The following is a 15,325-nucleotide window of genomic DNA, read 5'->3' as shown; positions in this document are numbered from 1 at the left end:
GTCTATTCAATTGGAGAAAAGTCACTCCAACATGACCGGAACTTTTTTTTTTTTAATATTTATTTATTTGGCTCTGCTGCATCTTAGCTGTGGCATGCAGAATCTTTAGTTTTGGCACGTGAACTCTTAATTGCAGCACGTGGGATCTAGTTTCCTGACCAGGGATCCAACCTGGGCCCCCTTCATTGAGAGCATGGTCTTGGTCACTGGACCACAAGGGAAGTCTCATGACCAGAACTTTGGAAGAGCTCAGACTGAGAACCAGACAGCCTACTAGGGAGCAGGTGTGCTATCTTTCCTCTTTCTCCAGCTGGGGTTTTTCCTTCTTTCCTCCACCTGCTCCAACCACGTCTGAGATGGTCTTCTAGGCTCCCCTTGCTCTGGGGCGTGCCTGTGACAGACGCACAGAAGAATATGTCCCTAGGCCCTTTTGAAATAGGTGGGCTACATGACCAATATTCACGCCAATGAAATGTTGGAGGAAATAATGTTTCAAAGGTCCCTCCATGATTCTCCAAGTTCTCTTCTCTCTTGTTGGAACAAGCATTGCCATTCCAGGTGGTAGAGCCTTCATCAACCTGTGTCCCTGGGTGAATAAGAGAGCAGGACCCTTTCTCCATCCTTATTTCCCACTCACTCAAGTAGACTCCATGAGAGCAGGAATGTTTCTATGTTAAGCCACTGATATCTGGGAGCTGTTAACACAGCATAAGCCTAAGCTATCCTGACTACAATGCCCTTATAATCAAATAAAATATGCTCAAATAATTGTAAGTTGATTTCTGTCTCTCTTGGATTAAAAGTTTTCAGCTCTAGTCTTCTAAACATGCTGCTGAGTCTCTTGATTAATAGCCTAGTTTAATAACCACATCCACTTCCCAGGATTAAATTTCGCTTGTCTGCCTTTTAGTACCCTGTAAGGTTGCAAGTCTACATCGAGTGACCTACTATGTAAATCAGGAGGAATATAACCATGTTGCATTAAAAAAAAAAAAGAAAGACATTATGGAGATGTCATGATTTCAGCCAAGCTCCAAACAAGGCTTCCTAGGGCCACATGCTGTGGGATCACCATAGTACAGGCTGGTCTTCAGCATCTGGGAGATTAGAAATTCTTTTCCCAAGACTCTAAGAAGACATTAGGTTTTCAGGGATTGACTTATACTAACCAGACTCATGTACCAACAGACTAATATATAAACAGGACATCATTTTATTTTTTACAACATGAATATGTTTTTTCCAATGACTTGAATATTCACGAGCACAATCCAGGATGATTCTTCTCTACAAGAGCAAACCAAGGAAGACAGAACACACAAAGAGAGGCTGACAGAAGGGTGCTGGGAAGCTGACCATCTGGGGAGCCATTCCATTCAGACCACTAAGGTAGGTCTTCATGAATCACTGGGAAGTTGAATCTTTTTTCGCTCTTTTTCACACACACACGTGCGCACGTGCCGGGGCGGGGGGCACACACACACATAATATTGGATAAATACTAACAGGTTTTTGCTTTCAAGTTCCTGATTTTTCTTCAAACAGGGTTCAATAAAACTGACTACATGTTAGTTGGGCCAGTAATTGTTCAATCTTGATTGGCTCAGTCAGTCATTTAGAGAAAATATCTTTATCATTTCAACAGATGGCTGCTTTAATCTACCACACTTACATTTGTTCTGATTTGGGGAGTGCCTGTCAGTCTCATACATCAAACAATCAGAGTTGAAACTTGAGTCTCATAAGGCATTGCAGAATGCCTTTACACATCTAGATTGAGGGGAAGCCCAATTCAGTCTGCCACCTGTTTTTGTAAATAACATCTTCTTTGAACTCATCCGTGCTCATTAACTTGCATATTGTCTGAGACTGCTTTCACACTCAAGAGATGAGTAGCAGCAACAGAGCTTAAATTCTCTCTTATCTGGCTTCCTTTACAGAAAAAAATGTTTGCTGACCTATGATATAGACAGCGGCTTCGTCATCTTCTAACCAAATAATTTCTCTAGCCAATAGCCACGGTTCTCAAATTATAGTCAGTTGGACCCTCCAGATGATGGGCAGGAAATATACATGTATGAAAATCCCATGTTCGTGTGCACTGGTGCTCTCATGGTTCTGACCCCAGGTTTCGCTTAGATCGAGAAAAACCCATTTCCATAGTAAACCTGCTATGAGTCACACTGCAGAGATCTACACTGAATAAAGACCCTCAGCCTGGCCGGAACATTATCAAAGATTCAGATCCTCCAAGAAAATTTATCACTGTCCTCTATAAATTGTTCAGCTCTTTGGGCTTCAGTTTTCTTGTCTGTTAAGTCAAATAGCCCAGGCTTCAAAACAGGTCATTTTGAAGATCAAAATGAGAGAAAACAAGAAAATAAGTTGTAAGGTCATCCATTGTAAGGTCTTTTGTAAATGTCACAGGAAGTAGTTTAGAAATGATTGCATCACATTGGTTTTTATATTCAGCAAATATTAAAGACAATACAGGGTCTCAGATGACACTAACAAAGTAGCTTCCTTGCATCACTTGCTGTCCCCAGTTTCAAAAAGCTGTCCCATCACTTGCTTTCCTGAGTTGTTACCCAAAGGCCTTGGCACCAAACACCTTGGGTGTTCTCTTCATTAGAAGACAGTTCTACAGACAAGACAGAACGCTGTCCTTCTGCAGGAAACATTTGCCTTCTCCTGTGCACAGAGACCACATCTCAGAGGTTTCCCACCTTTAAGCAAATTGAATAGGAATCCTCCTTTGACATGGCTTATGGAGTGACCCAGGAGGCTCTGAGACACCTCCGGGAACTCAGGTAAGTTTCAGTTAGAATCACAAAGAGTGCTACATAGGGACAGAAGTGAGCTGTGTGCCAGACAGTGTTGGGTGTACCATGCCACCTGCTTCAGAGGATGTCTCAGATCCCTTCAGTCTCACATTCTGAGTAAATGAGCAGTAGTCTCATGGCATCATCCAAACCTCTAGAATTTACTAAAAATCAGATGATTAGAATCCATGAGTGTCCACAGTGAGGGCATGGTGTTTGTCTCTGTATGTGTATGTGTGTGACTATACAAATGTGGAAAATGGACAAAGAGATTAAATGTGAGTGCCTACCAGTTAGCATAAATGTAGTCAAGATGCAGTGTAGGAAGCAGTAAGGACTAGCAACTCCGGAAGCAAGTGTGTGGTCCGAACGCTAGAGCTGCCACTTCCTAGCTGTGTACTTGTGAGCAACATAGGTTAGATCACTGCCCAGCAAAGTTTGCCCTGCCCCACCATTACCTCTGTGGGAGAACTGTCCCTTTCTGCCCTGTTAAAAGCTTAGTTTTGGCCATGAGACTCACTTTGGCAGACAGAATATGGGCAGAAATAGCAGTGTTAAGGAGCTTAAGAGGTATTGTATGTTTTTTCTCATTTCTGTATCATCTGACATCTCCATGAAAGAAGCCTCCTCCAGATAGCCACTGAGTCTCCATCCTGGGCCCCAAGTAGGACACAGGGAGCAGAGCCACCCCAGTCAACCCACCAGCCTGTAGACTGTGTGAAAATAAGTGCTTGCTGCCTTGTACCACTGCGATTTTGCCTTTATTTGTTACGCAGCAAAAAGTGATACAGGCAAGTTACTCCCCCTGTTCCTTCTCCAGGTAAGCTAGGAGAAGGGTGGTGCCTGCTGCAAAGGACTGTCATAAGAATTAAATGCGTTGATATATATAAAGCACTTAGAACACTTCCTGGCACATAGTAAGTGCTTTTATAAGTGTGTAAATGTAAGAGGAAGCAGGCACCCGGTAGGTAAGAGTGGGTGAGCATGGACTCAGGTGTCAGAGTGAGCGTGTGGGAGGAGAAGAAGGGGATAGGCGCAGGAGTGTAGGCAGCTGTGTGCAGGGAGGGGAAAGCACGGCCCTCAGCAGAAGTATTCGTTGATCCGTCTGCTGGCCCTGATGCCCACAGCCTGAGAGTCCAGGCTGGAGCGAGCAGAGAGGAGTCTGTCGGCCTCACTGAGGCTGTGCTGCGACAGATCCTCCGAGCCGTCCTCGCTGTGGCCCAGCCTCTCCAGGTTGACGTAGGCACCTGTGGCCTCGGCGGAGCCCCCGGCGCGGCACTTGCGCCAGCGCCTCCGTACGGCACCGCAGCAGACGAGCAGCGTGAGCGGCAGGGCGATGACGGCGGCCACGCTGATCACCACCACGTTGATGAGCCGCTGCGTGGCCTCGGCGTCCACCGCCTCGTCGGTGGAGAAGATGACGCACTGCTCCTTCCGGGGCACCAGGCCCCGCACGCAGACGCACGCCACGTACTTGACCTTGGGCACCAGCCCGCGGATGGTGACGCTGGTCTTCCCGGGCTGCACCAGCACCCGCCGCATGTCGCGCTTCCCAAAGACCGCGTAGAGGACGCTGAAGGCAGTTGTGTTCCCAGCCTGGGGGGCCTTCCACACCAAGGTCACGCTCTGGTAAGTGTCCCCCACCACCTTGAGGGAGCTCACCGTCTGGGCCTCGTGGGAGCCGGCCGGCACGTCCGAGTGCTCTTCCGGGGGTCTCATCTGGAAGTGCTGGAGGAACAGCTGCTCCTTCGCATTGGGCACGGGGGGCCCGGTGGCCGGGACGCCAGGCTCAGGGACGTGGGGAACGTGTCTGGCCACCATCTTGTTATACGCTGCGGCTTCCGCCCCCTCGCCCGTCCTTGCCCACCGCGCCCCTGGGCCCCCACTGCGTTCCGTGGACGTCTGGGGCTCCGTGACGACCAGGGAGATAAGCGTCTCAGAGGCTCCCAGGAAGTTCTTGGCCTGACAGATGTAGTCTCCTGAGTCCAGTTGGGACACGGCAGGCAGGCCCAGTAGAGCCCAGCTCGTGCCGTCACTGGAGACTTCCTGGTGCACTGCAAGGGGAAGAGAGACACATGACGGAGAATGAACAGCCCCATCTGCCCCAAGCCTATTTCCAGCCAAGTTCACAGCCCCTGGATTGTGTACATTCTGCCCAACACCCGAGAAAAGACTGGGCCTTATTGAACTTTTCTTAGATTGGCCAAGGGAATGGAGATCAGCTGGGATTAAATTTGGGGAGACCCAGACTGGGGCATGGACTTCCTGGTGGCTCAGACGGTAAAAGCGTCTGCCTACAGTGTGGGAGACCCGGGTTCGATCCCTGGGTCGGGGAGATACCCCTGGAGAAGGAAATGGCAACCTACTCCAGTACTCTTGCCTGGAAAATCCCATGGACAGACCGGAGGAGCCTGGTAGGCTACAGTTCATGGGGTTGCAAAGAGTTGGACACGACTGATTGACTTCACGTTCACTTTTAAGAATGGGGTAGAGTGTAAGAATGATCAGCCATGTAGATCGGAGATGTTCCAGGGCTGTCTTTCAGGGGCCTGAGTTCTGAAGAGCTGACCCCTCAGAGGAGGTGGGCTGATGTTTTGGGCATGGGGGTTTGGGTGCACCTGAGGCAGAGGCCCAGCTGCAAGTGCTCTGCACACCCCTGCCCCGGCCCACTGCCACTTCCACCAAGGCATCTCCAACTTTTCTGTTTTAGGTGAGTGGAACTCCTCCACAGTTTTGTTGGTACATTGATTTCAAACTCGCAGTCCTAGAACAACACTTGCCAACATAGTTGAGGGAAACAGAGAAGAAAGCTTGGAGGGATGGGAGGTGTTCTGGTCAGAGGCCAAAAAATGATGCCTCCTCCATCCTCTTTCTGCATGTAGGTGGGCTGTGATGCTTGCAAACCCCCTCCCTCCACTCAGTGCCAGGGATGAACCATCTCTGTCTACATAGCAAAAAGGGCACAGGCTAAGGAGCCCCAGTTCCTCCTTAGGAGCTGTGTGGTGTAGACCAAGCATTTAGCCCCTCAGGGCCTCAATTTACTTATATGCAAAATAGAAAGATAATCAGGTTGTTCTTTAAAGTTCAGTGACATTATGTACATAATACATTTAACACATAAAGAACTCAGTAGATGGTAACTCCTAGCATTTAATTACTCCTAGTGATACTGGCTTCATGTTTACAATGTAGAAACTTACTGTAAATATTAAATACACTAAGAGAGCACTTTTACCCCAAAGCCAGTGTTTTGTTCCTCTCGGGTGGGCCCCGAGAATCCACCAGTCTGTGGCTGGTGGAATACGACAGAACAGGTTGAGTGCCACTGTCATCACTGAAGCCACTGCCCCCATGCCCACCTCTGGGTGGAGCCCTCCAACTCCATTCAGACAGGACGGGAGTAAAGAGCCTTCCTTATCCCTCCTCCTGGGAAACCTGAACCCCCTCACCGCCTGTGTGGGGTGTTGACCCACCCATCCTAGTCTGGGATCTCACCACAGTGGTCCCTGTAGGTCACACACCTGTGCCATTGAGAGGGTGCCCGTTGGCCCTACTCCAGCTCATCTCTGGCCCGGGGACCCCAGTGGCCCCACAACGTAGCAATACTCTGCTGCCCAAAGGCGACCTGATGCTGGTCATCCCCGGATGGAGCTCCGGACTCTGGCACTTCCTGAGTTCCAGCTGGCTGAAGACCACTCCAGCCAGGCTACGTGGGCTGGCACACCTCAGCCTGGCCTCTATGAAAGCCAGGTTTGGAGCCCAGCCTGCTAGGAAATGGACCAGGTCGTAGAGTCGGCAGTCACACACCCAGGGGTTGTCCTGCAGCCCTGCAGGGGTGAGAGGGAAGGCAAGAGGTAAGCCTAAGGTATTCAGATCCCCAGATCCAGTGCCCCTGGTATGTCATGAGCTCAGAGTCAGCAGAACTGACCTCCAGGCCCAGCTCCTTGCCTCACTAGCTATACAGCCTTAAGTCTGGTTCTTCATCTAGAATGACAGCATTGGGAATTCCCTGGCAGTCCAGTGGTTAAGGCTCCATGCTTTCAATGCAGGGGACATGGGTTCAATCCCTGGCGGGGAACTAAGGTCCCAAATGTGTGGCCAAAAATTTTTTATAATAAATAAATAAAATAGAATGATAGCATTGCTCCCTTTTCTAGGTGGCTATAAATATAAATAAAGGTAAATCATATTAAGCACTGGGTGAGTGGGACAGCATCATGCATGGACCCAGGAGCCCAGCAGGCTACAGTTCATAGCATCCCAAAGAATCAGACACAACCGAAGTGACTTAACACGCACGTGTCAGCAGGACAGCATGTGGGCAAAATTGCCAGTTACCACTGCCGCTGCTGGGCTGATCCTCTCAGGCTCCTGGCCAGGCAGTGGGTATTTCTGCAAAACCTGAAATATGCCAAAATCTCTTTCTAGAAATGCTTCATGACCCCAACCCTTGACACCTGTCCCCCCAGGATAAGTGTGCTTTGAGCATCACTCCAGCAAAGAGGGTGGATGTTCTGAGCCATGATCCCTTTGACACAGGCTCAAAAAGACAAGAGTGAGGATGACAGGAGATCAAATCCTATGTTATATCCTCAGCCCTCTTTACTTTAAAATTGAACATCTTTCGGAGGAGCCTGGTAGGCTGCAGTCCATGGGGTCGCTAGGAGTCGGACATGACTCCGCGACTTCACTTTCACCTTTCACTTTCATACATTGGAGAGGGAAATGGCAACCCACTCCAGTGTTCTTGCCTGGAGAATCCCAGGGACAGGGGAGCCTGGTGGGCTGCCGTCTATGGGGTCGCACAGAGTCGGACACGACTGAAGTGACTTAGCAGCAGCATAGAGCTGAATGCAGGTCACTGCACCCACCCTGTCAAAGAACCTCCAATATATAGAGAGGTATCATGTGTCCTCAATCCTAAAACACAATTCCTTTTCGTATGTTTGAATTTCTCAAATACAAAATGAATCATTTAATGTGATGTCCTTCTGTCCTCCCCTGATTGTTATTGAATTTGATAGTGTCTAACCAGTAGCCATGAAATTAAAAGACGCTTACTCCTTGGAAGAAAAGTTATGACCAACCTAGATAGTATATTGAAAAGCAGAGACATTACTTTGCCAACAAAGGTCCGTCTAGTCAAGGCTATGGTTTTTCCAGTGGTCATGTATGGATGTGAGAGTTGGACTGTGAAGAAAGCTGAGCGCCAAAGAATTGATGCTTTTGAACTGCGGTGTTGGAGAAGACTCTTGAGAGTCCCTTGGACTGCAAGGAGATCCAACCAGTCCATCCTAAAGGAGATCAGCCCTGGGTGTTCTTTGGAAGGAATGATGCTAAAGCTGAAACTCCAGTACTTTGGCCACCTCATGCAAAGAGTTGACTCATTGGAAAAGACTCTAATGCTGGGAGGGATTGGGGGCAGGAGGAAAACGGGACGACAGAGGATAAGATGGCTGGATGGCATCACTGACTCGATGGACGTGAGTCTGAGTGAACTCCGGGAGTTGGTGTTGGACAGGGAGGCCTGGCGTGCTGCAATTCATGGGGTCGCAAAGAGTCAGACACGACTGAGCGAATGAACTGAACTAAACTGAACCAACAGCATCTAATACATTTACATAGATGTACTTGATCTATTTGGAGGGGAAAACGTCAGGTGAATTCACACGTGCGTGTATACCCATGACTCTGAGGCCCTTCAGAGCACTGGTTAGAAGGCACTACTTTATTTCCCACCCCCCAACCTCATTCCATCCTGGTGACTGCTGTCCTGTGTCACTGGCTAAATGCATTTTATGATACATCTGCATCCCAAGAGTCCTCACTCCCCAGCTCTGGTAGTCAGCTCTCTGACTTCACTTGTTAGGACAGAATCCCCAAAGAATAAATACAAATGGCAAAGTGCAAGGAGAGTGAAACTTTCACCAGTCAGATTGGCAAAAGTTGAACATTCTGACCACTTTGATCGTTAGCCTCATGCAGGAAAAGATGTCCATCCATCTTGCTCACTGCTGTATGCTCACAGCTAGAATGGAGCCCACACATTGGCTGGCTGAGTTCCTCAAATAACCTTTCTGAGCAAACATACACATGGGTGGGGGGTGGGGTGGCGGGTAAGAACTGGCACGTTAGAGACCATGGTCGATATGAAAACATCTAACTTGTGCACTCCATGGACCCAGAAATTCCACTTCTCTCTTCCTATTCTAGAGAAACGTTTGTCTCCGTGCACAAGGATGCATTGTCAAGAATGCTCTCTGCAGCACCACAGGCATTAACAAAATAAGGGAAACAATGTAAAGGGCTGTAAAAGGAGGAATGGCCAGATAAACTGCAGTATAACTGTTTGGTGGGCTTCCTCCGTGGCTCAGTGGCAAGGAATCTGCCTGCAATACAGGAGACTCGGCAGGAGCCTTGGGCTTGACCCCTGAGTCGGAAGATCCCCCAGAGAAGGAAATGGCAACTTGCTTGGAGAATTCCATGGACAGAGGAGCCTGGTGGGCTACAGTCCATGGGGTTGCAGAGAGTTGGACATAACTAGCAACTAAGCATCAACAATAATAACTTTATGATGGAATATTATGCCAAAGCTTAAAAACAATGAAGTTGATCCACTTGTGGTAACGTACAAAGGCCTCCAAGACTTATTGCTGGGTGGAAAAGTGCTGTTTTTTATGTATAATATGATGAAATATTCCTAAAGTTTCTATGTGCATGTATGTATGTTTATGCATGTGTATGTGAATATATTGTAGAAGAGAGGGAGCATGCAAATAAACATAACGGCTACCTTTTAGGAGAGGGAGAAGAAATTATAATCAGAAGAGGGCACTACACACACACACACACACACACACACACACACATATTTATATATATTTAGTTCAGTTCAGTCACTCAGTTGTGTCCGACTCTTTGCAACCCCATGAACTGCAGCACGCCAGGCCTCCCTGTCCATCACCAACTCCCGGAGCCTACCCAAACTCATGTCCATCAAGTTGGTGATGCCATCTAACCACCTCATCCTCTGTTATCTCCTTCTTCTCCTGCCCTCAATCTTTCCCAGCATCAGGGTCTTTTCCAGTGAGTCAGCTCTTCGCATCAGGTGGCCAAAGTATTGGAGTTTCAGCTTCAACATCAGTCCTTCCAACAAACACCCAGGACTGATCTTCCTTTAGGATGGACTGGTCGCAAGAGTCTTCTCCAACACTACAGTTCAAAAGCATCAGTTCTTCGGTGCTCAGCTTTCTTTATATATTTAAAGGGCATTCAAATTTGATTTTCAAATAAACAATTTCTTTCCATGTAAGTACTACCCTGTACAGTGTTCTTTACTAGGTAAGAAAATCTGTAAAGTACATAGAGTTAGAATGGGCTTTGCTGTTCCCTGCCCCACTTCCAGGGAAGTGAGGTGTCTAAATTTTCCGTTTGAGAGACATTCCCTGGCCTCAGGGCGGGAGCTGCCCTGAACCACTCTGATTGCTCCATCCCCCAATGCTGGACCCCACATGAGCCAAAGCATGTTTAGGGGACATCTGTCTCTCTGATGATACTCCTCACCCACTCCCCAAGACTCCACCAGGGTTCCCCAACCCTCCTGGGACAAGGGGAAAGTTCAGAGCTGGAATGTGAACTGAAGCAGTCTGGCTGCGAGCTTGAGCTCTTAACCCTACCTTGTCAATGTGTGCCTCTTAGGAGATGCCATTTCTTACCTAGGACCAACCTGGCATGGTGACCGGGAAGGAAGGGCCCGGTGTGCAGGTGGATCCAAGTGGCGAGCAGCTCCTGCGGGAGCCTCAGCAGCTGGTTGCTGGAGAGGTCGAGGAAAGTGAGGTTCCCCAAGAAGCGCGCGGCCTCCAGCGGCACAGCAGAGAGGCGGTTCGCCTGCAGGTCCAGCAGCCGCAGCTGGGGGGCGTCCCTGAGCGCCGCCCAGGGGAAGGCGGCCAGGCGGTTCCCGGGCATGCGCAGCTCGCGGAGGCGGCGCAGGCCCCTGAGCATCAGGGCACTGAGCTCGCAAAGGGCGTTGTAGGGCAGCCACAGCTGCTCCAGGCGGCCCAGCGTCTTGAAGGCGTCCCCGGGCACCCTGCGAATGGCTGTCCGCTCCAGGCGCAGTTTGGAGGTGTCCGGAGGGACAGATGCTGGGGGCAGAGTCATGTCCGGGTCGTTGCACACCACTGTCCTGGGCACAGAAATGGGAGTATTTCAGCAAAGGTTCTGTGGAGGGGGCCCAGTCACCTGCCTGAAGGACTTCAAGCTTGAATTGCTACGTCCCCTTACAGCCCATACCTCCTGCAGCGCACGAAGAATGAATAGTATTTAGAAATCCTGAGACTGTCTCGTGTACTGTCACATTGCATCTATGAATTGAAAGGGTTTCTTTGTTAAATTATATCTCAGTTTGTGACTGCATTGCCTTTTCTGAAGAAGATCAGCCCTAGGATTTCTTTGGAAGGAATGATACTAAAGCTGAAACTCCAGTATTTCGGCCACCTCATGCGAAGAGCTGACTCATTGGAAAAGACTCTGATGCTGGGAGGGATTGAGGGCAGGAGGAGAAGGGGACAACAGAGGATGAGATGGCTGGATGGCATCTGACTCGATGGACGTGAGTCTGAGTGAACTCCGGGAGTTGGTGATGGACAGGGAGGCATGGCGTGCTGCAATTCATGGGGTCGCAAAGAGTCGGACAGGACTGAGCGACTGATCTGATCTGATCTGATATAGCAATGGTATCAGATGTGGAAACCATAGAAGAGATGCCTCAAGACCCTCCTGACTCTGAGGGACCTTGAGATGATCAAGGTGTTTAGCTGGAACTTTGCAGTCTCACAAGTAGATCTACCTCTGGGCTCTGTCTTTGCTTGCTGGCTGTGTGCCCTTGAGTATGTTATATAACCTCTCTTTTCCTCCGTTTCCCCAGAATAATAGACTCCTCCTCAGAGGATAGTTTGGGGGTTTTAATGAGGTCATATGTGTACCACCTCTGCAATATCTGTTACCCGTAGAAACCCAATTCCTGTTGACCGGTGTTGTAAGTTTCTGCATCTAGCACTGCAAGTACATCAGGTCAGTCTGACCAGCTCCTTCCCATGCTCCTTCTGCCCAGACAGTGACTTCTTAAACCTCATTCTATCAAGTTTGACCCTAAAGCTGAGGATAGAGAGATAGCAGGAGGCAGTCCCCACTCTGGCTGCTGCTGCTAAGTCGCTTCCAACTCTGTGCGACCCCATAGACAGCAGCCCACCAGGCTCCCCCGTCCCTGGGGTTCTCCAGGCAACCACACTCTGGAGGAGCCTCCAATTCAGGGCTCTGCTATACACTATCACTGAGAGCAGCACACCCACGTATGGTGAAGGGGAAGATGCTTAAGGGAATAAAACGTGGAGGCTGGGCCTGAGGGATCCAGCCCTTGTGCAGCCCCCGTTTCATCTGGAGGTCGGCTCTGCTCACACTGCAGGAGGTGGGGGGTGGGGGGGTGGGGTATTGGTAGTTATACTAAGAGAGGTTGTACTCTTGTAATGTCCTAACACATTGCTCATATCATCCTTTCCGGCACCACACACACACACAGGCTCCACCAGCATCCTTCAGCTTAACTCACACACAGTACTCAAAAGTCTGGGCTTAGCTCGTTATTGTCAATGTGCCCACAAAAGGCCCAGTTACTTCCACCCACTCTATTCATTCTTCAGATGTACATGGAACTCCTACTGAGCGATGAGTATAGTGGAAATTCAGAACAGCAGACTCACAGCCCCTGTTTCCATACAGCTTATAATTTAGCAAAGAAAAAAAGCATTGGAGGCAATGATATCTTCAAGGTAATGGAAGCTTGGGTGTTGCAGGGAGGGAGGTCTGGATGTAGGTAGAAGGAAGGGAGTTGATGGGGAAACGTGTTGGAAGGGGGAGAAAACAGTCAAGGAAGGGATGAAAGAAACCAAAAGAGCCCAATACAGGCCAACAGCATGGCTCCTGGTGGGGCGAAAAGGCACAGAGGACATGGGCACATCTTTCCAGATGCCCAGACTCACCCTCCTCCCAGGAAACCACAGGGACCCATAAGTGCACACGATCTTTTCGTGATCGGGGAGCATGGAGCACAGGCAGGCTCACCAGGCACTCAGATGTGAAAACTGGACCCTCCAAGAGGCCCAAAGGCATCTGAGATACCAAAGCAGCCTTGGTCTGACTGTGCCATCTGTGCCTGTGGCCACTGGGGACCTCAGGATCCTCTACAGCCTTTCATGGCCTCATGCCCCCTCATAAAACACTATGCAGATGGCCTGGTGCCTATTAGATGTGAGACTTCTGGGCAGGTGAGAAGCTGGTGAGAGCTCTGGCTTTAGAGGAGGCAAGACTCTTGAGAGTCCCTTGGACTGCAAGGAGATCCAACCAGTCCATCCTAAAGGAGATCAATCCTGGGTGTTCATTGGAAAACTCTAATACTTTGGCCACCTGATGCGAAGAGCTGACTCATTTGAAAATACCCTGATGCTAGGAAAGATTGAGGGCAGGAGGAGAAGGGGATGACAGAGGATAAGATGCCTGGATGGCATCACCGATTCAATGGACACGGGTTTGGGTGGACTCTGGGAGTTGGTGATGGACAGGGAGGCCTGGCGTGCTGCGGTTCATGGGGTCACAAAGAGTCAGACACGACTGAGCGACTGAACTGGGCTGACCATTGGCTGACTGTATGGGCCCTGGAAACTGCCCTTGGAATTTCATTTCCATCCTAAAGCCAGCTTGCTGTCAGAAGCCTTCCTTGGTCCTTGCTCATGGCAGCATCACCAGGTAAGAAGGATTCTAGAAGTAAAACTGCAGCTCTGAGTTCTAGGAGCAGCTCTGCCACCGATGCTGTGTGACTTTGAGCCCTGGGCTCTCTGTGGGTTGCAAGGGAGGGTCTTTGTCACCCTGGTCACACTGTTCTTGTGTGCTAAATCACTTCAGTCATGTCTGACCCTTTGCAATCCCATGGACTGTAGCTGCCAGGCCCCTCTGTCCTAGAGATTTTCCAGGCAAGAATACTAGAGTGAGTTACCATTCCCTTCTCCAGGGGATCTTCCTGACCCAGAGATCAAACCAGCATCTCTTATGTCCCCTGCATTGGCAGGCAGGTTCTTTATCACTAGCGCCACCTGGGAAACCCCTGTCCTTGGCCATAAGGTATTTCCTGGGCTGCTCAGGGCTCAGCCCTGACTTCCCCTGGGGAGAAAATCCTTACCTCTGATGATCCATTTGAGTTGGAGCATCACAGACTTGGGCTGAATATGGAGCTCTTCCTGTTCTTCAGACCACATGGGGTATCCTTTCTTGGGGGTGCCTCTCCATTCTCTACCTCCCATCACACCCAATCAGCCTGACACTCACTGGTAACATCATTGAAAGAGTTGTACTGATAACATTGCTGCCCTGATCAGAAACCATCAGTGGCTCCCCAACCCTCATCTAAGACAAGGGAGAAAGGGAGGATGAAATTCCAGAAGGTTAGAAAGATGGTAAGAAAGACCCTAAGACAGGGACTGAAATCCTTGAGCAAAGTGGGAAATGGCAGCAGTCATTAATGGAGTGCTGAAGAGGTCAGAGAAAAGATAGTTTAAAGATTGCCAAAGAGAGACAGGGAATGAGCCACAGGGGAAGAGCAAGGGTCCACAAACTACGGGGGCCTTGGGAACATTCCAGAAGGGGGCAGAGGAGAAGATGGAAGTGCTCTCCAGGCTCAGATAGAAAATGGGAAAAGTCAAAGAAGAGGCTGAGGATGGGAGGGTCCTTGCCTGCAATGGAATGGGCACTCGTGGCCTTTCTGAGAGTCCATAGAATGGGGTCAAGGCTGGATAAGTGGGCCAGAGGGGACCCTAAGTGGGAAAAGCATGAGGGAGCAGGTGGTCCCATCACGGGTGGGGTGGTAAATACCTGGGATATGATTGGGTACCCCCAGGAAGTGAGGAAAGAGAATGAAAGAGTCCTGGGGAAGAAGGAGCTGGGGAGATAGCGAGGGGATAGTCGGGGGCAGGAAGGAAGGAGAAGAAGCAAGTGACGGGGAGGTTTCCTGTGCCCTGAAGGAGGGTTCTTCTCTCAGGATGCTGGCAGAAGATTCAGGAAGGATTTCCTGGAGCTGGCACCCCTGTGCCCCACCCCTGCCCCCTGTGTATAGGTACCTGGTACCCGCACCCCATCCCCAGGGTAGAGGCGCAACCTGCTGACTGGAAGAAAATGAGGCATAGACTAGCCCATAAGACCCTCGGATCTTGGTGACCAAGGAAATGGAGGGTTCACCCAACTGTGGTCCTAGGGCCCTGCATCCAACCCCTCACAGCCCAGACTAGCTGGGAGAGCCTTGGGGGCTGAGCTACCCACCCCGCACACCTGGTGCCATACCTGGCTTTGCTGCCATCGCTCAGGACGTGGAGGCTGCAGCTGCATTGAGAGGGGCAGGCACCCTGGGCCTGTGGGGGCCCTCCGAGGGCCAGGAGCCAGAGCATGCCCACCACCACCCTCAT

The 15,325-nt window shown here is 50.0% G+C and overlaps 1 protein-coding gene across 1 annotated transcript; it reads right to left on the bottom strand.

Annotated features, from left to right (window-relative positions):
- Positions 1 to 3,564: 3,564 nt before the first annotated feature.
- On the bottom strand, positions 3,565 to 15,325 carry LRIT1 (leucine rich repeat, Ig-like and transmembrane domains 1). The gene is made up of 5 exons (XM_086381211.1): positions 15,204 to 15,325; positions 12,170 to 12,276; positions 10,538 to 11,017; positions 6,344 to 6,649; positions 3,565 to 4,876 (listed from the first exon to the last, which is right to left on the bottom strand). Exons 1-5 carry the CDS (start codon positions 15,323 to 15,325, stop codon positions 3,903 to 3,905), a joined length of 1,989 nt encoding a protein of 662 aa, XP_086237337.1. The 3' UTR covers positions 3,565 to 3,902.

The sequence above is a fragment of the Bos grunniens genome, chromosome 28 (genome assembly GCF_055505025.1).
Source record: "Bos grunniens cultivar Pamir isolate PY7600 chromosome 28, Bosgru_T2T1.0, whole genome shotgun sequence".
Classification (NCBI taxonomy): Eukaryota; Metazoa; Chordata; class Mammalia; order Artiodactyla; family Bovidae; genus Bos; species Bos grunniens.
Note: the sequence above shows the minus strand (reverse complement) of the source record. Positions and strands in the feature narration are given on the sequence as shown.

Excerpts from the sequence above, each read along its gene's own strand:
- LRIT1 (XM_086381211.1), bottom strand. The coding sequence starts at position 15,325 with ATGAGGGTGGTGGTGGGCATGCTCTGGCTCCTGGCCCTCGGAGGGCCC. Across the intron at positions 11,018-12,169 it reads CATCTTCCCCTTCACCATAC|TTTCTGTGCCCAGGACAGTG; the intron begins GTGGGTGTGCTG and ends GAAATACTCCCA. Across the intron at positions 6,650-10,537 it reads CCATGCCAGGTTGGTCCTAG|GGCTGCAGGACAACCCCTGG; the intron begins GTAAGAAATGGC and ends TCACCCCTGCAG.